The 26486-nt window shown below is 36.2% G+C and overlaps 1 protein-coding gene across 1 annotated transcript in view; it reads right to left on the bottom strand.

Annotated features, from left to right (window-relative positions):
• LOC140432788 (growth factor receptor-bound protein 14-like) overlaps positions 1–7353 on the bottom strand; it is a 945246-nt gene extending 937893 nt beyond the window's left edge. Inside the window, exon 1 of the mRNA XM_072520900.1 lies at positions 6960–7353. Within this exon, the coding sequence (XP_072377001.1) occupies positions 6960–6993 (34 nt within the window). The 5' untranslated portion in view covers positions 6994–7353. The remainder of the gene's footprint in view (positions 1–6959) is intronic.
• Between the last annotated feature and the right edge of the window lie 19133 nt (positions 7354–26486).

Consider the following 26486-nt stretch of genomic DNA (forward strand, 5'->3'; position numbering starts at 1 on the left):
CTAAAGTTATACCCAAAGAAGACATCATCGCTAATATAGAGTCTGCGATCCGCAACTTACCAATCGAAGCAGCTGAAGAAATAAGGACAGAATCAGCAAGAATTTTGCATAAAGCTAAGACACCGAAAAATAATTTGAGCCACCAAGAAATACGTGCCATAAAATCGTTAAACGCAGACAAAGATGTTGTAATTTTACCAGCAGACAAGGGAAACGCCACGATCGTAATGAAGACAGCCGACTACAAAACGAAAATACAAAATCTTCTAGATCCTGCGGTTTATAAGAAACTTAAAAAAGATCCCACAGCAGTCACCCTACGGAAAATCAACAGACTTATTAAATCTTCGTCCATACCAGAGGAGATAAAGCCAAGAATATGCAACAGCGAAGCAGTCCCACCACGCTTGTATGGCTTGCCGAAAATACACAAAGACGATGTACCTCTCCGCCCTATTGTGAGCTCCATAGGATCTCCGTCTTACAGCCTTGCAAAACATCTGGCCGATATTTTACAACCACATATAGGAAAAAACGATGCCTTTGTAAAAGACTCCGCCCATTTTATTGAGAAGATCAAAGGAATAACTTTGCAGGAATCTGACATTCTTGTTAGTTTTGATGTGGTTTCCCTATTTACAAGAGTCCCCCTAGAAGACGTTCTGAATTTAATTGAGGGACTAGTTTCCAAGGATATGGTGGAATTATACCGTATTTGCCTAACTACCACATACTTTTCATGGGAAGACCAAATTTATGAACAGATGGATGGAGTAGCAATGGGAAGCCCACTAAGCCCGGTCGTAGCCAACCTTTTCATGGAGCATCTAGAGAAGAAGATAATGGACTCAGCATACAAGCCTAGGGTATGGTTCAGATACGTTGATGACACCTTTGTGATTTGGGGTCACGGAGCAGAAAAACTAAACGATTTCCTGGCTTATATAAATACACTACATCCAAATATTCAATTTACGATGGAAACAGAAAAAGCTCAACAACTAGCGTTCCTGGATGTATTAGTAAATCGAAAGGAAGGTCACTTAGGACATAAAGTGTATCGAAAACCTACACACACAGACAGATACCTAAACAGGAACTCAAATCATCATCCTAGCCAAAAACAAGGTATCATCAAAACTTTGGCAGAGAGGGCGAAGAGAATTTGTGAACCACAACATCTCCAAAGTGAACTTCTTCATATTGAAAAAGCGCTCACCTCTAATGGGTACACCAGAAGAGAAATACACAAGGCGATGAACAACGTATCTAGAAGAAGGGACGAAGAAACAGAATGTAAAGGGAAAGCGTTCTTGCCCTATATATCGGGGGTAACGGACAGAATTGGGCGAATACTCAAGAAAGCCAACATAAAGACCATCTTCAGACCTACAAAGAAGATCAAGGATTGTTTAAGATCGGTAAAAGACAAACGCGACCCATTAGCAACGGCCGGAGTATACCGAATACCATGCACATGTGGAATGGTATATGTGGGAACCACAAAAAGACACACCAACACCAGGATAAATGAACATAAAAGCCATTGTCGTTTAGGACATATCGACAAATCTGCCGTTGCCGAACACGCTTTGGGAAGCGGAGAACATCGAATACTATTTGAAGAAACACAGATGCTGGACAAAACTTCACAGTACTACCCACGGTTATATCGGGAAGCGGTGGAAATATACAAGCACCCAAACAATTTCAATAGGATAGAAGAAGGACTAAAAATCAACAAAACATGGATACCAGTATTAAAATCCACAAACGCCCTTCCCGCCAAACACGGAGATAGAAAAGCTACTATAAACAACGACACGCCCCCTCAAGCCGAAACCAGTGGAGGGGAGGCGAGTGGGAATTATAAATATTGCCTCCGTAGTACAACGCGTCGTCAGTTTCTGCTTACAAGCGAAGCATCAACATCTCCAGAAGATGCCAACCCCTAGTGTTGGCGAAACGTCGAGAACAAATCTCAACAGAAGACAACGGCCCAACAGCCCGAATAAACAGTTTAATAAGTTAGACGATGGCCGTGAAAGCCTAACGCAATTTATCAGAAAAACAACCGTTTGGAAACTACATGTTGTACGCTCGTATTTTTAACGAAGAATTTAATCTGTCTTTCTTTGTCCCAAAGAAAGACCAGTGCGAAGTATGTGGTTATAATAACGCTACGGAAGAGGAGAAAAATGGTCTACAGATCAAGTATGACGTGCATCGTGTAGAAACATATTTATCTCGTAAAGAAAAGGAAAACGATAAAAGTTCTAACAACACGGTTGCAGTCTATGATCTTCAGGCGGTTTTACCATGCCCGTCTGGAGAAGCCTTATCCTTCTATTATGTTTCCAAAGTGAACGTATATAATCTAACTCTCTGCAACATTCAAAGTAAAAATTGTCAATGTTACATGTGGCATGACGGAGAGGCTCTAAGTGGAGTAAATGAAATAGGTTCATGTATACTAACATACCTCAATAGTTTTGAAAAAGAGAAAAATAGGAATTTTTTTTCTGATAACTGTGCAGGCCAACAAAAACACCGTTTTATGATAGCTGCATACTTATACGCAGCAACAGCGCAACGGGTTGTTATAAAGAATAATTCCAAAAGCCACCCCTGGCCATTGTGACGTTCGATACCATTTCATCCTATTAAAATTCCTATTGGTAATTACTCTACCTAGAATGAGTGGTTAAGCGAACTCTGTGAACTTTTCATTGGGTTAAAAGGTTAAATGACCATCTCGGTCTTACAATTGTTAAGAAATTAAATCGACATACGATAAACAAACGTCTTTTATTTTCCTACTTGATTTTATGGCCTTTACAATTGATGTATATATCGGGATTTTATCGTACTTTAAGAGGCGTCTCTACTGAATCAATATTATATCGAAAATAAAGTGATCTCCTATAAACTCTACACAAGCAATTCATAAACTATGTCCAAGCAATTCTAGAAACTCTTATTGGACTCAACAATTGAAATAATAAATAGAAAATATGGATAACCATCTCGGTAACTCTCGCGAATTCCAATTTAAAGCCATAGATCTATTTTGTATCTTTTAGTGCTGAGTTTGAAATTTTCATTTGTCTGGAATCTAATTGAATGTACCATTGGGCTGAGCCATCGAGGCAAAAAATAGAAAATCCACATCAAGCCAGGGTTGTTTTATTAAACTGAGTGTGGCTTCTTTCCAATGCACATCTCAATCTGCAGCTAAGACTAAAACTAGGGTCTAAACTATGAAAACTACAGCTACGTTCAAGGTTACTTTATGCAATCGAAATATGGACACTTAAGACTATGAATGTAAATAGACTGGAAACTTTCGAGATACCTGTGTGTGTTTCGTAGAATCTTGAAAATATCGTGGACATCAAGAATGACAAATGAAGATGTTCTACAACTTATAAATAAAAAGAGGGAACAGACCCTTGAGATCAGTGAAAAAACCTGCAATATCTGGTGAGAGAGTAAAAATAATTCATTCCCTAACTACTTATAAAGGGCAAAATAGAAAGAAAACGCTACTCATATTATTACCCAAAATATAAATGATAAAAAACTTTATATCGGCATTTTTCTTGATGTTCAGAAGGCCTTTAACCCAGTCTAGCATGCCGGACTGGTGCAGAAACTACTAAATATCGGCTTGCCTATCCCCTTTGTAATAATGCACTCGTATATCTCTGTATGAAAAATGAAGGTAAAGCCCTGAAGTAAATTTTAACCCCTGTCACTCCTACAACAGAAGTACAACATGGTGCATACTTTACGCGATTTACAACAGTGAATACCGCAACCCAAGTAACACAAATACAGTGACATTACTTTACACAAATGTCACTGCCCTCGTAAGAACATCTTGAGATGCAGATGTCCTCAAACAGCACGCTCAAAATCACCTAAACCATGTCGATAGGTGATGCGGGAGATGGAGAGTAACGTCGAATCCTAATAAAACATAACTCATGGTCTTTAGACATCCCAACATAAGCGGCCACGTTACACGTAATGCTGAATAAAGAATTAACCTGAGACTATGGAGAAACCGACTCCAACTTAGAGATCAGGTCAGAATATATAGAGGTGGTGTTTACCAAAAAACTAAACGGGAAACCTGATCACTACCCGTAACAGGGCCACGAAAAGAGTTACGGAAGGAATTATACACACGTATAAGAAATACATTAGCGCTGTGATTGAATACACTTTGCTCAATCGCGACCTATCACAACAGCGCTGCTATCATTGAGTAGGAGTATTTTGAGTAAGATAAACTACAAACGATCCGACTACTACTCCGCCCTAATACATCAACTATCAAATCAAACATCCCAACCACACTTAAAAGCCTCACCTTTATGTGCAGGAGTTACACATTAGAAAATGTCAGTGCAAAAGATTGCAAAGCCCAAAATGTACTCAAATCTCCCTGCTCATCCTTCGGCAATGTATTCGTCAGACATCCCAAAAGAAAACTCTCATTCTAACCCACAAAACTGCTGATCTCTGCCAGCAACAAACTTTCTGACGAATACATCGACACCTTGGAGGCAACACTCTTTTTTACCTTTCACATCACATTTGCACAATTATACCTGTCCATAGGAGGAGCCCTCAACGCAGACTAAAGTCAATATCTCATAACAATTAATAATTTAAAATTCACTAAATCATTCAACTCATTCACAATTTAACAAAAAATTATTCTATAAGGAACTGTTTTAGCAGCTAAGCCCTTTCTCCTCTGGCCACTCTCTGAAGACGACCCTCCACAGGACAACCACCACGAAATATCCACCCAAAAACATACAAGTTCTAAAGAAGCAACAAAGTCACCTAAACAGGACTCCTACAAAATGCAGAAACGCAAAACATCCAACCACCACAAACCAAGTGAAAATGACTCCCAAGTTCCGAAAAGTTTCTCGGGAGAAATGTTTTTCCATAGTGATAGCTAAGCTTCATTAGAGTAACGCTGTCTCAGAGAGGCAGCATTTAAAGAAGATGATCAAAGGATCAATTTAAAGATAAAATAAAAGCTAGAATATTTGAGAAGAACTGGAAATGTATCATGTGATAACATGTCGCGTAGACATTTCGGAGATATTGTGTTGATTGATAAGTTTCACTCGGAATTTCTAAAAATTATGAACAACAAGAGAATACTATGAATTACATCGATATTTAATAAGATCTGTGATCGAGGTAAAATACCACAAGAATAGCTAAAGCCTACCTAGTTGTTGTTGCTCTGCCAAAGGAACCTAATGCAAACAGTTCTAATGGAATCTAGAATCAATAGCCCAACCAGTCATTTCTTTACAACCTTCCAAAAAATAATTAACAAAAGAATCTATAAAAAAGCGAAGAACAACTGACAAAATGTTTGATGTTGGGGATGCTGTAGGTACAAAGTACCTAGTTTTTTTTTGCTACACAAGTTCTGTTCGAGAAGAGAAGATCGCTAGGAATGAAATATTAGAAAATGATAACATCGAGGAAAGCTGTGAAAAAAAGAGGCAAGTGCAAGAGAAATCATTAGAATACAACAAACCGGTATATCTATGTTTCGTCGACCTTAAGAAGGCATTTGACCATGTCCAATTAAAGGTCAGATAATAGAAGTGATGGAGTTTAAATATCTACGCATCACATCAGATATACGACGTAGATGCAAGGTGGAGAACATCAAGAACTGGGTGAGAAATAGAAGAGTAGAATGGAACGATCATATAAGCCGAATGACAACAAATAGAGTAGTAAAGACGGCAAGAGACCGTTCCCCAATAAGAAGACGATCGGTAGGAAGACCATGAAAACGATGGGACGACAACTTACTGGAGGCACATTGAAAAATAGAGAGAGTCATGTCTACATAAAAAGATGAAGAAGAAGAAGTTCTGTTCCAACATTGCAGAGATGTTATCTATGATATATACATATGTTTTGTCCAATATCAGACACCATACAATAGAATAAGACACGATAAACTCATATCTATATTAAATAGTACTGGCATCGATGACATAGGTTTTAAACAGCAAAAATCATGACAAAAAATCAACTGTGCGAAGACGTTATATATATATTAAAGAGAAGTGTCAGACAGGGGTGCGTCTTATCACTGAGAAGATGAATTTCCTGGCTCTATAATCTTAGAAAGTGGTTTTTACTATCTTTGACTGGATTACTTGGAGTTACAGCAAATAAAGTGACAATAGAGATGTTAGCTGCCGACATCCGTAAAAGATAGGTATATTAAGATGTTAAGCAAGAAGAAGGGCTGAAAACATATGCTAAGAGTCAGAAAACAAACACGGAAACCAGTAGAAAGAAAGAAAGAAAGAAAGAAAGAAAGCTTAACATAACAGACTAGACTGGTCCTAATTCTATTTAAAAACAAAAAGAAGAAAACTCAACACATACCTACCACACAAAAGATTCTAATTGTCATTTTCGGCAGAATAATTTGAAGATCCTGAAAAGAAAAAGTCAGTTCAATAACATATTTCCCGGTTCTTATACAATCCACTGAATATAAACAATAACAGAACACAACAAGTTGTAATAATGGAAATAGCATATTTTTGATGGCGATGTTTAGAAAATTTCTGCCTAAGTATGTCTTCTTCATCTTCACTTTCTGTAATTGATTTCTGGTAAATTAACACTCTTATCTCTTAATAACAACACTCATAAAATACTATATATACCTATTTTTTGTAACAAACGTGCGATAGATCGTTTTTTTAAATATAGATAAATAAAATTACCTCCCTATGGACTATTGCGTTCAACGTCCATAATGTATTTAAAAAAGAATACCTATTATTAGTAATTAAGTACGTATTTAAATTTAACCTTATACTTTATAGAGCAATAACACATTTTTTACTTGTAAAAAAATTGGATGACAAAAAGTTGAAAGTACTTACGGCTCATAGGATCGTGCTTCCGTAAACCCAGCATTTTTGTTAGAAAGGATGCACACTATAAAATCAACGTCGTTCTTATCAAAGAATAAAAACAAAATCACGAATTAAAACGCACCAAAATAATATCGTTCACATGTACCTACACAGCGCACGAAAAAAACGACCAAAACAAAAACGATAAAAAACACTAACACGCCGCGACGACGACGTAGTATTTATTTTAGGATTAACACGGGAACTAAAACAGGATTTAAAAAACTAGTTTAACATTGTAGGTTTTCATTAAAAATTGGCACACGCAACATTTGTAAAACATACACATGGAGACATACAGACCGTAATAAGAACCTACACTAACGTTAGCGAACAGTGAAGGAAGGATGGCCGAACGATTTGAAAGAGTCAAAACAGTGCGACGTGCTTTGCGAAGATCAGCGCGCGATATCGATGTTGCCAAACGTGGATAGCGCGAATTTCGGCACAATAGTCCAGGGATTCTATTAAATTATGCAAAGAATTAAAATTTAACTGAAAATTTTTAATTAAATATTTATTTTGGGATGTAAAAAGCAAAACAAATATTCGTATTTCTATTTAGACGTCTGTAAGGAAAAGCTTCTAAAAACAAGCAATGTGTAACATATGATAAATAATAAGAATGAAAATAACACCATAACATTTTCTACAGGATATCACCGAGGAAAAATTCAATGTAGAATCACTGTGGAACGACTCTACAAAAGAAATGTACCAAAGGAGGCTAGCACAGAAGATACAGCTGAAACAAATAGACGACATCGAAGATATAAACGCGAGCGGGAGAAAATTACAAACAAAATTGAACAAGCAGCAACAGAAGTTCTAGGAAAACGCAAAGTCATACTGAACAAAAGAAACAACAACAATACACCATAGTTCAGAAAAGAAATAAAAGAGAAATGTAAAGAGAAACGAGAGGAATATACGAAATACAAAACATCAAATACTCCAGAATCACGAAACACCTATAGAAGAATTCGAAATAAAACAAAGCAGTTGGTAAGAAGAACAAAAAATTAACATTGGGAACAGTTTACAAAAAGGATGGAAAGCGACTTCTACGGTACACAGTAACAAATATGGAGATTCATAAGAAACCAACGGAAAGAAATGGCAGAATTAAAGGAATACAATAACATAAAAGCAAACGAATGGGAAAGATACCTGACGAAACTGTTTTAAGGAAAGGAAAATAATAATCAACACAATAACGTAGAAAAACGTATAACCCTTAAGATGACAAAACTTATACAAAAACTAATACTGCACTGCAAGATACCAGATGCATGGAGAAACAGCATAATGATACTAATGTTCAAGAAAGGAGATAAAGAAGACCCCAACAATTATAGAGGTATAAATCTACTGAATACCGCACTTAAGCTTACCACAAAAGTCCTAACCAACAAAATCAATAAATTAACAACTTTATCAGATGAACAACAAGGATTCAGATCCGGAAGATCCTGCGTAGACGCCGTGTTTGTACTAAGACAAATCACAGAAAAGAAACCAATAAATATTATACAAACCATTATACAAGGACCTTGCGGAAATCTAATGCGGATTGAGGCACAGATTTAGCTAACCATCATCGAAATTTAAAATATTGTTGATGGCGAAAATTCGCAGATCCCCGGTCGAAATTAAGACGCTGTAATTAGTAACAATAAGATATCTGATATGTGAAGAAACGAGAAATACTAATATAAATTAGCCAATTAGAAAAAGTGCCTTTAGACAAACAAAAGTGGTGTTACATCTTCTTCGGCTGCAGGCGGGAAAAATGACTAGATTTGACAATTTAAGTATATTTATATTGGCGAAAAACAAGCATTTTGCTTGAAATCACAGTTTTGGGAATTGAGAATTTAAAAAGGGTCAGTATTTAGAATATTTGAAAGGATATATCAAAGATTAACGGATTTTTTTTTATTACTCGTACTGTAAAAATTTGTGGTCATGAAAAAATATAACCAGATGTAAAATAGAAATGGATGGCATCAGTATTGAACAAGTAATGGAAATAAAATTCCTGGAAAATTACAATGTCTAGCTATGGAGACCTGGACAAAGAAGTGAGAGATCAAGTACAGAAAAGCAAATAGACTGGCAGGATGCATTAATAACACTATATGGCGAAACAGACACATTAATACTGAGATGAAGTCAAGAATTTTTAAAGCCAGCGTAAGACCAATAATGACATATGCCTCAGAAACAAGACCCGACACAGCCACAATGCAAAGGCTACTGGAAACGGCAAAAATGCGAGTACTGAGAAGAATTATAGGAAATACGCTGAAAAATCGAAAGAGAAGTGAAGATATTAGAAGAAAATGTAATGTACAGTGTATAAATGAATGGACACAAAATAGAAAAGAGAATGGAATAACCACATAAGCAGAATGGAGGAAACCCGTGTCGTAAAAATAGCAATAGATAAGTCACCAATCGGCAAAAGAAGTATTGGACGACCGCGCAAAAGATGGAGTGACAACTTTTCATAGAGGTATTAATCCGCAAATGAACAAGCATAATTGCTCATAAAGAGGAAAAAGAAGAAGAAGAACTAGTTATTTGTTGGTAGGATTGATTGATGATGTGATATTAACCTCCTTGGTATTGCATTGGCTGTAGACTTAAATTTTAGACCACTTTATTTCTGTCAGTGTTTGACATAAGTCAGTGTCACTACCACAATTTTATGTTGATTAAAACCTTATCATATTATAAGTTTTGCATTATTTCAGTTAATCCTTTCAATAATGATTTTCTTTATTTTTTTGGTTTTCGTACAGCTCTTTCTTTTTCCTTCTGAATTAATGTTTTCGTACTGTTATAGGGTTGGTCGTCTTCTGAGCTTCTGAACTTTCTTTTATATTTCGTTTTTCTGTTGAGTTATGGTTCTATAATATTCGTCAATCACTTAAAATCAACTATTTCTTTTCGCCTTATTGTATTTGAATATACAACAGCAATGTGTATTACTTTCTTGAATTTAACCCAGTGTTCTTCTATGCTTTGATTTTCATCCATTCTTGGTAGGTTTTCCTTTAAAATTTGCAGGTTGTTTGGATAAATTTCTGTAAGAAATTTATCCAAGTGTTGCTACGCCACTGGTAGCAAATAACTTACACGTCTTAAATTCTAACTTGGTAAATTCTCCAACAAATTCTCATGAAAGCCGAAAATGTATTCAAAAGACATTTTTACCCACAGATTAACTTTCTCCGACCAATTCCCAAAATTTCCCTGTTTAAAAGAATTCAAAAGGTGGGTTTTACTTACCTCTGTATAGAAATATCGAAGTTGTCTTCGGTCCCCCGCAAATTCCTTGCAATAGTCAGTATAAAATTGTATCCCAGCTGAGCCGGTCACTTCTTGTTCAGAGTTTTTACTCTCGCATATTAGTTATAGTTACATAGCTTATAGTTAAAAGCTGAACGCATTCTTAATTAAGTATATTCATATTGAAGAAAACGTCCTTAGTTGAAGTGATAATGTAATGTAAACATAGCAAGGAAATAAAGAAGGAAAAATTAAGGGATAATTAGCCTAGTAAAGAGTAATAATTAATTAAGTAATTATTATATATTCCAAATTAATAAAGAATAAATTCGACACAGTTTAACGTATACATTTCAAATTAAAAACAAAACAATTGACCCAGTTTAACACAAGCCTGAATTTTTAAAAAATTACGACACTTAGACCTTGTTGGAAATTAATACAAGGTACGAATTGGTAAACAAGTGATAAGAATTGAGCTGACTAAGAAGTTTTACATAGCGCGATCCAGTTTAACACATGGAATAGATGGCATAATCAGCGAAAACGTAGAAACAAATCTCCACTTCGGACGTGACAAAAGAATCTAAGGTACGAGTTGGCAATAGATAAAACAAACAGAAATGGGTAAAACGTGCAGTAAGAGCGCGGCGCCCGAGAGTGGCCCACGCGAGAGGCGCGGCGATCGGGCGCGCTGTTGTAACTCGACGGGACAGTGTGACGTATAAGTGCCGGTATCTGGGGATTCAAAAGTTCGTGATAGCGCCGTACTCCAACTGACGGATCTCGAATCCGTGTAGGACTGGAGGCGTATTCACTAGCTGGAGCCTAAATACGCGAAGGTAACTAAGATCTATATACTAACCCAAGGTATATCTAATGATACGGAATTGTCCGCCCTTTAATTCCTTGCTTTGTCTCTTCTCGTCTCCCTTCGCGCCTGATCGAACATTATTCGTCATAACTGATATTTTGTAGTGTACAGTCTATTTATTACATTGTAAACTCGAAATTTGTTTTTTTTTGTTATTCCCGGCCGTTACAGGTAGAGACTAGAAGAGATACACATTTCCGCTTATGCAGTGCTCCGGCGTCTAACGTAAGCCCATAGCCTCTCACTCTTTGCAGGACCTGAGACCGAGAAGTCCTTAATCCCCTTCCTTCCAAAAATCTCCCTACCCTCTTGTAAATCCGCGAGGGTGGAACCAGTCAGTCCAGACTAGTGGAACCAGTAAGCCTTGTCCCGCTCGCAGGGATAAGTATCCCCTAAGAATTGTAGATGCATTGATAAGGATATTGAGACAGACGTCTTCTACAATGGTGACAGCATTTATTAGAGTGGTTTATTAGATTTATATTTACAGCATCAATCCTAAATTATTACAGTAGCCACCCTAAATTATTACAATAATTATTAGTAACATTTTAATCTGTATCAGTGCTCGTGTAGTGTGTCGCTAATGTAAAGTGATCGGCGGTTTTAATAAAAGAACTTGCGCTAAAACTTTGGCTAGATATAAACTTAGTTGTAGTAACATTTAACTATTAAACTACGTATTGTTTAACCTGCTTGTGGTCTTATTTCCCACGCCAGTGGGTGGTCCTTCAAGTTGGAAGTAATTACATGACTTAGTACGCTCCAAATGGTAGCAAGATTGCAATCCTAATTTGTTGGATAAATGTCCGTTTAATTCTACCATTGTTAGTAATCTAATCAACTAGTCACTAGAAAAACTAATCAGCGAAAAATAAAGTTTCGAATAGTACTCCTGTATCAGAACAGTAGACACTTCGGAAAAATTAGACAGGCTTGTGGGAAGTTATGTCATGTCGATGAGCAGCTCTGAATGTCCACGCTGCTATGATTAAATAAATTGTATGTAACCGTTTTATAAGTAAATAAATAGTTATGTTTCGTTAGTCTGTGCTTCATTAACATGTTAAGCTCCATGTGTACCACACTGGTGCACAGTACGTTTTTACCACACATGTGTACCAATTTGGCCTCAGTATGTTATCGTGTTTAAGAGACTGTGGCCACGTGAGGGACGCAGTTTTTGTGTTGATATATAATAAATTAGAAAGGTCTGGTCTATAGAAAACGGAAATCTGCCTTGGTCCGGAAAAACTTGCTTCCAGCTTTTGTAGGTTAGGATTTTTGTTGACATTTGTATTTTACTTTGGCATCATCGTGTGCGACAATTGTGTTCATTTCCTGAAATAGAAAAGTCTTCATATCTTCGTATAACGAACAAAAAAGTATTATCAGAAGATGAACTTTGTCTAATACTAGAAGAATCTGATTTCAGTGATTATAATATATTATAATCTGATGCTGATCCTACTTATCGAGAGAATGACAGTGATCAACGTTATTCGAGTAGTGATGAAGAAACTGAACCTAGTAATTCTATTGATAAAGTGGCAATAGGTAACTGATTTCGCTTACAGTACAGATTGGTGTCTTGATTGTTTTCTTACTTTATAGAAAGGATTGACGATGTTAGTAAACCAAGAAATAAACAAAAGTTGTATAACGAAGCAGGTCCTTCTAATTTAGTCGATGATTTAGTAATTGGTAAGATGTCTTATTTGCATTTTATTATGTTGTAATGATTTGTTGAATATTTAGAACTCAGAGAAACTGAAGGAATCGTCAACATAGACGATGTTAATTTAAGAGCAGATAAAATAATGTGGAGAGAAATAGATGGCCCGGAAGAACTACATAAATTTGAATTTACTGATAGTCCAGGATTCAACATTGACAAAGAGCAACTACGTGGTCATGAACCGATTGATTTTTACTTAGTATTTGTTGATAATGAAATTCAAGATTTGTTAATAATAGAAACAAATAGAGATGCTCAACAGAAAGTAGTTGAGGGGATTGTAAATCAAACCATTAAAAATTATTTGCTTTTGTGCAAATGGCAAGACACAGATAGAGATGAATTACTTTGTTTTTTAGCAGTTATATTGTAGATGGGATTAGACAAGAAACCAGAGTTGAGAGACTGTTGGAGCAACAACCCATTTTATAAAAATGCGATTTCTCAAAGTTGAGGACTATACAAAATCTCACCCTTTATAACAATCCTGAATAGTAAATTTCAGAAAATTTGTATGCCTAACAATTCTCTGTGTATTGATGAGGATTTTTTGTGGAAGGTTGTTTTCTTCAATATATACCTGGAAAAAGCATAAATATGGGATCAAGCTATTTAAACTTTGTATATCTGAGGGTTATACATATACAGTGAAACTTTACGAGAGAAAAGAAATACCATCAGAGAAATCCTTAGCTTCTAGGGTAGTTATGGAACTCATGCAACCGTTTTTAGGTACCGGCAGAACATTATTACTTCTTTCCGAGAAAAAATAGTTTTATCATTGCTACACCAGGGGTGCTCCCGAACGACAACAAGAACAATCCGTCCGACACTGCATTATAGAAAAAGAGAATAGAGAAAGGTGCACACTTTGTTATAAATCTTTTTCAGAACGCGATGTAAGGCAATCCGACATGAAAAATGATAAAAAAGTACATACGTGTTGTTTATGCTGCCCCTCAACTACTTTTATGTGCATTAAGTGTTTTTTTGATATCCATGAAAGTACTGTTACGAAGTTAATGTAATAGAATATCATAATATGTATATATATTTGTTGCAATGTATTTTGTTCATGCATTACAAACTGTGTGGGATAACCTGGTGCACATGGTCTGGACTAAAACCAAGAACAAAAAATTTTATCCACAGACCGTGTGCACCAAAAGTGGCCACAATGTTTTTCCTTGTTTTAATTGTCAGAACGTCAAATTGTCATGCACACACGAAAACTAATATAATTTTGATGTCGAAAGTGCAAAAAAAATCCTTCTCCTTTGGTCCAGACAAAAGGAGCGCCTTTATGCTTTGGGGCTTAATGTGTTAAATAAACAGATAAGATGACAAGGAAGTTCCATTATTGATTACTCTAATTGGTGGAGAAGTTTACAGTGTCTGAAAGGACTTATTAGCACCAGAATTACCAAGTTCAAAAACTTTGAGAAGTTAAAAAGTGTTCTGACTTAACATTATAGTCCAAAGCAGTTAGTTATCGCTGAAAGGTATAAATTTTACAACACAAATCAAGAGCAGCAGGAGAGTATTAAAAGTTTCGTGTCAAAACTAAAAAGTGTAGCTCAATATTGTAAATGTGGTCAATTTTTGAAATAATCTCTCAGAGACAGACTTGTATGTGGTGTACGATCAGTCACAATAAAACGTAACCTCCTGGCAAAAGATAATATTTCCTTTGAAAGAGCTTATGAGATCTTCTTCTTAAAGTGCCTATCCGTTCCGGATGTTGGCGATCATCATGGCTATCTTTACTTTGTTTATTGCAGCGCGGAACAGTTCAGTGGTAGTCGTGTTATACCACTTTCGTAAATTTTGAAGCCAGGAAATGCGTCTTCTTTCCGGTCCTCTCTTACCATTTACCTTCCCCTGGAGAATCAGCTGGAGAAGGCCGTAACGTTCTTGATTTTTCATTACGTGTCCTAGATATTGAAACTTTTTAGTTTTGACGGTCATGAGAATTTCACATTCTTTCCCCATTCTACGCAGGACCTCCACATTAGTAACTCTGTCAACCCAGGATATACGTAAGATGCGCCTATAACGCCACATTTTGAAAGCTTCGAGCCGATTCATAGATGCAACAGTCAGTGTCCACGCTTCCATTCCGTAGAGCAGAACTGTGAATATATAGCAGTTCAATAGACGGCATTTTGTTTTTAATGATATGTCTCGACTGTTGAAAATGGTTCTCATTCTAACGAATGCTGCTTTTGCTTTTATTATTCGCTGTTTAATTTCTGTTGAGTGGTCCCATTGGCTATTTAAATTGGTGCCTAGATATGTATATTGCTCGACTCTTTCGATATTCTGTTGGTTGATTGTAAGTTGAGCGTTTAGTATTGGTTTTTTACTAATTGTCATAAATTTGGTTTTCTTTATTTTAAGAGCTAGTCCGTATCTGTTGCCGACTTCTGTTATGCGATTTGTTAATATCTGTAAGTCATTCAGATTATCGGCAAAAACTATAGTGTCATCTGCATATCTAATGTTATTCAACCATTCACCGTTTATTAGTATTCCTTTCGCACAACCGTCTAAAGCTTCCTTAAATACCCATTCAGAATAAATATTGAACAACAATGGAGACAAAATACAGCCCTGTCGTACTCCACGTTCTATTGCAATTTTATCAGTTAACTGGTCTTCTATTTTGATTTTGGCCGTTTGATTGTAGTAAATGTTTCTGATAATTCTAAGATCTTTGTTGCCAATTCCAATTTCTTGCATTAGTCATTAATTTGTCATGTTTTACTCTGTCAAATGCCTTCTGGTAATCTATAAAGCATACGTATATGTCACAATTCACATCCCTGCATCTCTGAAATAGCACCTGTACAGCAAAAAGGGACTCCCGTGTTCCCAGAGCATCACGAAATCCGAATTGTCCTCTTGTTAGTTGTTCCTTACATTTTGTATATATTCTTTTGTGAATGACCTTTAGAAATGTTTTAAGTAAATGGCTCATAAGGCTTATAATTCTATAGTCTTCGCACTTTCTCGCATTGGGTTTTTTTGGAAGATTTATAAAAGTTGACACTAACCATTTTTGGGGAATTATGCCTGTATCATATATATTGTTAAATATATTTCTCAACCATTTTATGCCATCATAGTCCATAAGTTTTAAGAATTCTGAGTGAAAATTATCAGGGCCTACTGCTTTACCATCTTTGGTGCTTTTGATGGCATATTTTACTTCTTCGACTGTAAATGGTGGTCCAGATTCGCAATTATGAGATAGCATTGTCAATAGGACTCTCAGAAGGATGGAACCGGAAAATGTAGCAGCAATTGAAGAAAAGTTAGACAAAGTAATGTTCAGAGAGAAGGAAGCTTCAATTAAAAATGATGGTGGTCATCAAGCTGGTAGAAGTTATGTCCAATATAAGTCATGCTTTAGATGTGGTAGACAACATGATTGACCAAAATATCCAGCCAATGCATGGCAATGTTTCAGTTGAAAGAAAGTGGGATATACAAGTACTGTCTGTAGTTCGAAAGTTATGTTAGAAGAAGAGGATATACAAGATGAAATGAAGGAAGAATCTGGGATTCTTGTCTTCATTAGAACCTGAAAATCCAGCTCCAGAGAAAATGGTATTAGAGGTGGAAGGTAACTTATATTTTCCCCATGACAGGAAAAACTCTCTGGCATTCCTCTGCGCTTGTGAAATGGTATAAAAAATAGACAGAATTTTTTTTAAATCAGGTGTAATAAAAAGTTATTAAAGGTAAAAAATTAAGTTAAGTAAAAATACATTTATTGTCAACTGTCATTTCTCACGTTGACCTCGTATAAGAATGAGAATGAGGATATTTATTCATTCATATTATTCCTGTGTAAAATTTCACAATTACTTAATAGTTCCATATTTTATGAACACGGGCGTAGTAACCTAATAACTAGTAAAATTAGCACATTTGATCTAATTCTGCAATTGCATACAACTCCCACAGATAAATCACGGGATTTGATCGTTAGAATCCTGACAATTAATTTTTAATTTCGTGAAAATCAATACTAGATTACATAGTTTCTAGTCAATGGAAAGTAGGACATCCTAGTCCAGTAAATAAACCTAAATCTGCAAATATTTGGTATTCCAATATTTGATTTAGTGATTGTTTTCCTTCGTTTTCACCGATAGTTTAGCTCTTGTTTTCATGGTGAAGTCAACACCGGTGAAGTATATAGATACGCCAAAGTTAGTTGGAGGTTGTAAACACAAGAAGCAGCAAATAAAATTATATGAGTAGAATGAAAATATGTATATACACTCATGGACAAAAATATCGAATATTGTGGAATTTTCCAATTTTTTTTGTAGTCACTATTATTTCAAAATAATTTTAGATTACTGATAATACTCATATAGTAAGCTGATGTACTCAACTGGTTTGAAATATTTTGATGTTTATTTTGACGTTTATTTAGTGGTTAGTGTCATTCGTACATTTTATCATAAAAATCCTTCTTCGCGTAAAGGAAAAATCATACTAATTCGATTATATTTAGTTAAATTTATTAAGTTTAATTAAATATTATTTTGATTTAACTAAGTTTAAAACAAGTATCCCACCAATTCGACACTGCGATGAAGTCCAAGTAGCACATTGTCATTTTGTACGAGAAAGGATATGTACAAAAAGGTATCGCACGACGTCTCAGCAGAACTGAATCTATAGTTTCGAAATTTTGTACGAAGGCCTGGTCAAGGACGCTTAAGGTGCACAACCGCAATTGATGACCATTTTTTGGTTCTTAATTCTACACGAACTCTTTCATTGACATTGATGCACCTCAGAAATGAGCTATTAAATGTTAGAAAAGTTAATGTGAATTCACAAACAGTTAGACGAAAATCAAAAAAAGCAAACTTAAAGCTCAGACGCCCCGCCAAAGTTCCACGTCTTCTCCAAAATCATAAAGCTCGTCGTTTGGAATTTGCAAAAACACATATTTAGTGGAATATCGACAAGTGGAAAAACGTTCTTTTCACTGATGAGACTAGAATCCCATTATGGAAGCCAGATGGTCAAAACTAGGTCTACAGAAGAGTTAGAGAACGATTTGCCAGTTGTAGTCTCACCCAGACCGTTAGTTTTGGAGTTGATGGCATAATTCTTTGGGAAGGTATTAGTTGGGAGGGACGTACCGCACTTGTGGGAGTGATTGGACGGATGACTGGTGATTCTTACGTTTAAAACATCCTGCAAGATCATGTTTTGTCATATATTGGTTACAGTGGATATGAAAGATTAACGTTAATGCACGATAATGCTCGACCACATGCCGCTGCCATAGTAAGTAATTATGTTGACGAGGTCCAAATTCGAAGATTGGATTGGCTACCGTTTAGCCCGGGTTTAAATCCAATAGAGCACATGTGGGATCACCTAAAACGCAGCATACGACAAAGAAATCCCATTTCAAATACTATAGAGCAGCTTCAGCTTGCTGCACAGGATGAATGGAATGCAATTTCCCAAGGATATGTCCAAAATTTACTTGCAAGCATCCTGAGAAAGATGCAAGCAGTACTAAGAGCTAGAGGGGGAATACTCGTTACTCATCATGCACTTCTTTCAGTTAAAATGACTTGTTTAAGCAATTTAAATTATCATTTAAGTTTAGAGTAAAATAACCTTATTAACCTAATATTAAATATTTATTTTTTTCACAATTTTTTTTTCGCATAAAAACTTAAAATTGTTTATTAAACATTGTTAAAATAAACTCTATTTTACAATAAACGACGTGATTGAAAAAAATTTATTTTGAAAAAACAAAAAATTGAAAATTCCAAAATATTCGATATTTTTGTCCATGAGTGTATTAAAGTAAGCAAAAAATTTTAGGCAGTTATTCCAGATTTCTCCCATTGCCAAGGCAGAGGATTTTCTTGTAAATTTGCTTGTCACTGAAAATTGTACAATTTTATGGACAAAGCTTACAAAAAGCCAAAAAAATAACAATAACAATTAAAATTTACTAAAATTACATAAATCGTCAATATCACAAAATAAAAGATAATGAAATATACAATCCATTGTAAAATTGAACTAAATTGCTAATTGCATAATAAAACCTTACGAACTAGTTTACGAATAAGTTTAGGTTGCTTCATGTGATACCCAAATATATATAAAAATACTTTAGTTGCTTGTACCTAAAGGTACTGTAATTTCTTAAATATTCATTAAGAAACTCTTCCACTGAATGATATGGTCTTTCAGATAGATAGGCTTTTGTCAATTTACGTAACTTAAGGAAAGAAGTTGTAGATTTAAGTTGCAAAGGGAGATGGTTGTATAATTTTTTGCCGAATATAATACAAATTTCTTTACTAATTCATTGGACGGGATCGGTAAATACATATCAAAGGTTGAATTTATGGTGGAGTAGTCATGATTAGGTCTTGCTGGGAAAATATGTAGATGTTTACGAATTAAGCAAACAGTTTCTATAATATATAAAGAGGGAAGAGTTAAAATCCCGTGATTTTTGAAGAAGCTTCTGCAATGTTATTGTACTGAGGCCAAAAAGATACCGTATTGCTCTTTTTTGTAATTTCAAAATAACATCAGATTGGGCAGCTGTACTTGAGCTCCAAAACGGAAGGCCATATCGAAGATAAGACTCGAACAAAGAAAAATATTTTATTTTGGAAGACGCTCAATTGATTTCCTTTGAATCAGATCTTATTGCATAGCAAGACATTTTACAGAATTAACTATACTGATCTGGCTGCTATTAAGAAGCAAGGGTTGAAGAGCTCCTTTCTAGGATAATGCTACTGTCTTATCCACGTTAAAAGAAATAAATTAGAGTCGGGCCAGGTTTTTATTTTAAGTAGATCAGCAGTTATAATTGCATGAAGAGTTGCAATATTAAAGTTCCTCCAGGTAATACTGGTATCATCAGCAAAAAGAAAAATTTTTCCATCGATTTTTAAGTTAGTGATGTCATTTATAAAGATAAGGAAAAGTAGAAGACCCAGTACTGAACCTTGTGATACTTCACATACAATGCTTTTGAGACATTAGTCAGTATTATTTGCTCTAATTAATTGTTTCCTATTCGTCAAGTAAGATTAGCACCAATTCAAAGAAATACCTCGAATTCCGTAGAAATTGAGTTTTTTATCAAAATGTCGTGATTTACACAATCAAAAACTTTGGCATAGTCACAAAAAACAGTGGCAGTATAAAGATTATTGTTTAGTGCTTGATAGACCTCATGTAGTACAGAAAACATACCATCGCTGGTACATTTATTAGATAAAAAACTGAAACTGACTGACTTTGTGATAAAATGTTGTTTTCAACGAGATGGACATAAGTCGGGCTTTTATAAGTCTCTCAATAATTTTGGATAGGACCGCTAGTAAGGCAATAGGTCTTGTCACCTCGGGGAACAAATAAGGGTCTAACCACCTTCTGTTGTCTCCGGGTGCTCTATAGAGGGCTTCGAATATACTGTCGAGAGCTCCTCTACTTAAGTCCATTTTCGGGTTATGGACTTGGAAAATATTTATATCTTCGGTGTCTTGCCTTGAAAAAGGCAAGATATTTCTTACACAACAAATTCCTCGTCGAAAATGGTACATGGTACAGTGGTCTTCCGATGGCTTGTCTTGAGAAAGACAAGATATTTTCTTACATGACAAAGGATTGTCGAAATAAAAACACCAAGTTAAAGTTGAAAATAACTCTCAGCCACAGAGTATGGAAAATAGAACAGGAGCAGAGTCCCGAGAGCACTAAGCTCTCGGAGAGCCCGCGAGGGACTGACCTGAAAATCGCCAATATTTATATGCACTGTTCGAGCGATAAATAGGGATTTCCAGGTCAAAAGCCAATGGGAAAATTCGAGGCGGGGCGATGCGCATCGAAATGCGTATTAGTCCACAGACTATACCATTCGATGACAGTCTATAGTTGCAGACATTAGATTTTTCACCACCCTTATGAAGAGGAATAATAATGGCTGTCTTTAGGCACTCTAGAAATATACCTTTTTCAAAGGAATCGTTACTTAGTGAGACCAGGACTTCCAACACATTTTTTGGGAGATTACAAAAAATTTTATGGATAGTCCATCGGTACTACAGGAAGATTTGCTTTTGATGCTACTGATTCTTTGGATCAGTTCAGATTTATTAACTGGCCTTACAAAGAATGAGTTCGAGACCTTTTCTGAATTGGGAAGATAGGAAATAGGATCTTGTAGCAAAATAGTTAATGTTATATTTTTACTCACATTAACGAAGTATTAATTTAGATTTTCAGGATTTGGTAGAGAAAATGTTTGACCTGTGTTAGTTTTATTTCGAAGATCGTTTATTATGGACCAAGTTTTTCTTGCAACATTTTTAGAGCTTCCCAGACGATTGTGATAGTACCTTTTTTTAGCTGTTTGGATAAGTTTTAGATAGGTTCCTCTGTACTTGAAGATATATTCAGTGACAAAGACGTTGGTAGTAAATTTCTTGATATACACTAGTGAACGCATATTCTTGGCTGATATGCGGATACCTTTGGTAGTCCAGGGTTTGTGATGTTTTGACTGCACAATATTGGTATATTCCGTACAAAGTCCAGTTGTCATATTTCCAGCATTCATGTTTTCTCTATCCACTGCTTGCTGTGGCATGAAGTTACCTGGATCAGTCTGTCGTAGCGAGTTATGAAGAGTGCAAGCAGCTCAAATGACTTTATAGATAGTTTCCGGTGAAAAATCAATGGGTCTTGAAAATATTCTGAATCGCCATACCAGTATGCCAAAAGCGTTTTCTACGACTCTTCTGGCACGGGAAAGGCGATAGTTGAATATTTTTTTATAATGCCATGTTCATGCAATCCAAGAGTCTTATTTCCATCACAATATTCGAAGTACTTCCTGGAAATATAGCACTATCGCTTGTTCGGCCATTTGCACCTATGTCAATGTAAGTGAAGCAGTAATCGTCATCAACCATCCTCCTAATCCTCTATCCTTTATCCTTCGTAAGGATGTGGTGACTTTATGGTATTTGACGAATGGTTGCTACCCATTATTCTCTCTCCTGGGTGCGGTGTGCTGTCTCAGACAGAGAGTAACCGGTAGCGCACTTAATTGGTCTGACCATCGGAGTGGCGATCTTCCTCGAGTTCTTTTACCATCTACCTTGCCTTCAACCACCAACCTCTCCATGCCATCCATTAGTCTGGTAATGTATCCAAAGTACCTCGATATAGTTTGGTTAATGATTGTGGTAAGCCTAGTATTGATGTCGAATTCTGTCAATATTGAGACATTTGTGCGATGTGCTGTCCAGGGTATGCGCATCATTCTACAATACACCCACATTTCAAAGGCCCATTATACGTCGTGAGTCGGATTTTTTGATGACCCAAGTTTCTGACGCCTACGTAGCGATAGGAAAGATAAGCGTCCGTACTAGGCGCAGTTTCGTGTTCCTGGTTATGTCCGTATCTTTCCAGATTTTAGTAAATTTGACCGTTGCTGATCTCGCCATTGTAAGGCGTCGACATATCTCTTCTTTGCATCCACCGTTGTTTGTGATAACAGAACCTAAGTAATTGAAACGGTTTACCACTTCAAACCCCGCTACGTTTCGTATTTCATTACTTGGTCTTCTGTAAATTAATTTTAAGTCCATATTCACGACTAATAGTATCTAGTTTGTTCATGATATATTCAAGGTCATTTGTTGATGATGCTAGTACTAAAGTGTCGTCAGCATAGCGGAGATTGCTGATTTTTCCGACTGATATTCCTCCTTCCGGACCACCGACTAGATGGACCGATGATATAAAACGTGTAGCGGGAAACTGGATACAAGCGGCCCAGTGTAGAGAACACTGGAAAAAACTGAGGGAAGCCTATGTTCAGCAGTGCAGCAGTATATATTGGATAACGTGGGAGAGATAATACATCCGTCATCAACCATTGCAAACAATATTATACTGTGGGTTTTTTTAAAGTTAAAGTAGACTGAACCAGAACACCGAGGTCTCTTAATAATAACGTGATTCCCATCGATGGGACCAAAACATCTAGGAAAATTCCAACGCTGAAGAATTTTTTTTTCGATTTCTTTCCATTCATCAGGAGAGATCCTCGGCGGCGACCTATCTACGTGCGAGGTGGAATTCCTCTGCCTGCTTCGCCTATCCGCCCGGTGGGATAACGGGTAGGTGAGGTAATCGCAACACAGGTACTACGGGGAAGGTGGAGCCCCACGAAACGTTTCCTGCATACGTGTCGTGGCACCTTCGCTTTGGTGTCGAACTCGTAGGGGCAGTGGATTCGTTAACGGTCGTATAGCCGACAGGCCAGGTAGACCAGGGTCCTGCCAAATTTTATTTGGAGGGCACAAAGCATAGCAATGTTCCCGATGCAAGGAAAACGCGTGCATTTTCCACAATTGGGCTATGCAGGGTTCCTAAGTAGTTTATTTGTTAGTTCAACTACCCTTTCGCTGAAAATAACTTTCTAAAACTAAGTAGTTTCATATCATTTATCTTTGGTATCCGTCTTATGGTTCCGTAGTGAGTTTTCTCGATCAACAAAATATCACATATGTTTTTATCTTAAAGTTCAGATAACACAGCATGGAGGAATGTATATTAAAAAAGCTATTGTTTAATTTGATTTTAATTTTTCCATCTTTTGCCTGGCTAGATTTTTGACATAAAACAGACACACTGATGTTTCTTAATTTCAAAATACTTATAGAATTGTTTCCCAATAAGGTTTGAAAATTAACTTGTTTTAAACGCTTGTTTCTGCTTTCTAGTAATATCTTTACGAGCTTACTTACTTTTGACGAGCAGTTTATTACAATTCATTTATAACGCATCACTATTTATTTTGTTTTCGCATCCCAACGGTCCTTTAGATGTCATACGTTGTCACAATTTGTTTTAAAGCCAAAATAACCTGTTTGTCAAGCCTACATAGCTGACAAAGGGAGCGAGGTCAATACCAACACCAACAACAAGCAAACAGGCTTCGTTCGACCTATATACGAAAACGCAGAGTCAGGATTCATGGCTTCTACGTTTTTTCATTTTTACTGCCCACCTGGCAACACGGCGAACGGCTTTACCGGTCGTGTAATTAATCTATGGGCGGCACGGGATTGCAATTGGTCGTCGTGACGTCACAGACACGTGGGTGATTGATTTTACTACTAGCCGCGTTGCTTTGCTTACGTTCGAGCTAAATAACGTTGGTTGTAGTAGTAGGTGTAAATAAATCGTGGGAACAAAAAGTAGTTATTAAGTACTGATTACATATCAATAGAACGAAATATATGCGAGTGCCTACAAGAAAAATTATTTCATACTAAATGAGATGCAAATTTGGATTTCACTTATTATTATTAGGTACTCTAGGAGCCAGGGGGCTTGAGTATAAGTACACTTTTATGTCCCCTCGATACCTTGACGTTGTTTTATGTTTTTTGGCCGTAGATTCGATTTTTCGAGGGTACTAGGGTTAAAACCCGTCACTACGCTGGGAAAAAAATGTGGTCACTGAAAAAGTATTTGATTTATCTTAATTTTAAAAATTATTTTGACTAAGACATGTTTCTAAAACCTAAAAATCACAAAAATAAAATCATAAATTCAACATTTTAGAACTACACTGCTGACAACAAAGGGCGCGATGTTCACAAAAAAATGGACGTCGGTAGTGCTCGCAATGATGGGTTGTCATTTTTTAAACGGACAAAATTGACACTTGACACAAGGCACGTTTTGACACAATAGTGCATACTCGTTCTTGCTGCGGCACCAGATTTAAAATATTTTCAATAAACAACTTTATAGAGCGGTTCAAAGTTGGCCAAAGTTTACACGATGCTGTAGCCAAGGTTTCGTCAGTTGTTCAGACAAAATGACCCTAAATTTTTTTCTAGTGATGGTTTTTTGCTGCTGTCGTTGTCGGTTATGATTATAAATTATCCAAGAGTTTATACAAGCTCTATTTATCATGCCATAAAACCATGGACGTGCACAGAACAGACAAAGAGGCCATCTTCTTGTTTTTCTGGAGATGTTCATGTTTTCGCACATTTGGTCAAATGTGTCTACTCCGTACTTGGTTGCATTATAAAATTTAATGATATCTGGCTTTCCAGTTGGATCACATTTTACTAGACCGTTGTGGATTGTAGACAGAAGAAGCACAGACTTATTTAGGTACTTGTATCTTATAGGATATCATTGTTTTTTCACCATCGAAGCAAAATAAGGAATGACCAATTTCACGATTCTTGAGATTTATCATCTCGGGCGGTATTTCTCTTTTATTTTGCGGTAGAGCACCAACTACAGTTAAATTGTAAGGTTTTAAGAGCTCTGATGCTAGCGGTACTGACGTAAACTAATTATCCATGGTTATGTTACGGTTACTTCCGTATACACCCTGATTTAATTGTTTTACATAATAATCTCCTAAAGTCAGTCTATTGGTTTTAGTTCCCTTTGCTAAATATAATTCTGCATCGAACATATATTTGGTATCTAGGTCACACAGCATTACTATTTTCAGTCCATATTTGGCTGGGTTGTTTGGGATATACATCCGGAAAAGACATCTTCCCCTAAAAGCCAGCAGCTGCTCGTCGATTCTTAGGTATGATCCAGGCTTATAGGACGTTTTGCAGTTCTGTATAAGATCATCCCATATTTCACGAATGGCTACTAATAGGTCGGTTTCTTTTCTGTCTAGTCTAGACATTTTATCATCACAACATAAACATTCTATAAGAAATTCAAATCTTTCCCGAAACATTTGTCTTGTCGCTAAATGATTGTCGCAGAATGCATGCAATTCGTAAATGTGAAAATGTAAAAGAAAACTATACCAAAAATATTTAAGCTCCAAATCATTACAAGACAAAATAAAATATAAAGAAAAACAAGCAGAAGTACGAAGGAAAATCTCTAAGAAGAAGAACCAGTCTTGGGAAAGAAACTGCCAACGAATAAATACTTATCTAGGAGGAACCAGAAGCACAGAAAGCTGAAAACTGGTAAAAAAATTGAGAAAAGAAAAGAATCAAGAAGTAATACAGAGCATAAAACCTGAAGACTGGGAAGAGTATTTCAAAGATTTTTTGGTAGAGAATAGAGTCGAATTTCAAGAACATAAAAATCAAAACCAAGATAGAATTTCAATAGTCGGCTCGCCAATAAGATTAACAACAGAGGAAATTAAAAATGTATGTAAACAGCTGAAAAGGAACAAAGCACCCGGACCAGGGGATATACAATGAATTGTTTAAGTACGGAACGAACAAATTGTACGAATGTCTTAGACAACTATTTCAAGAATGCATAAACAGAAGCGAAATCCCTACGGAATGGAAGATATCATACCTTTTTACCTATACATAAAAAGGGTGATAAAAATAATTGTGACAATTACCAAGGAATAGCTGTAACCGGATCTATGAGTCGAATATATGGAAAGATTTTAAAGAATCGAATCGAGAGAGAATACTTAGATTATGAAGCAGAAGAACAAGCAGGATTTCATACGGGTCGATCC

Source organism: Diabrotica undecimpunctata, chromosome 1, assembly GCF_040954645.1.
Source record: "Diabrotica undecimpunctata isolate CICGRU chromosome 1, icDiaUnde3, whole genome shotgun sequence".
In the NCBI taxonomy this organism is placed as follows: domain Eukaryota; kingdom Metazoa; phylum Arthropoda; class Insecta; order Coleoptera; family Chrysomelidae; genus Diabrotica; species Diabrotica undecimpunctata.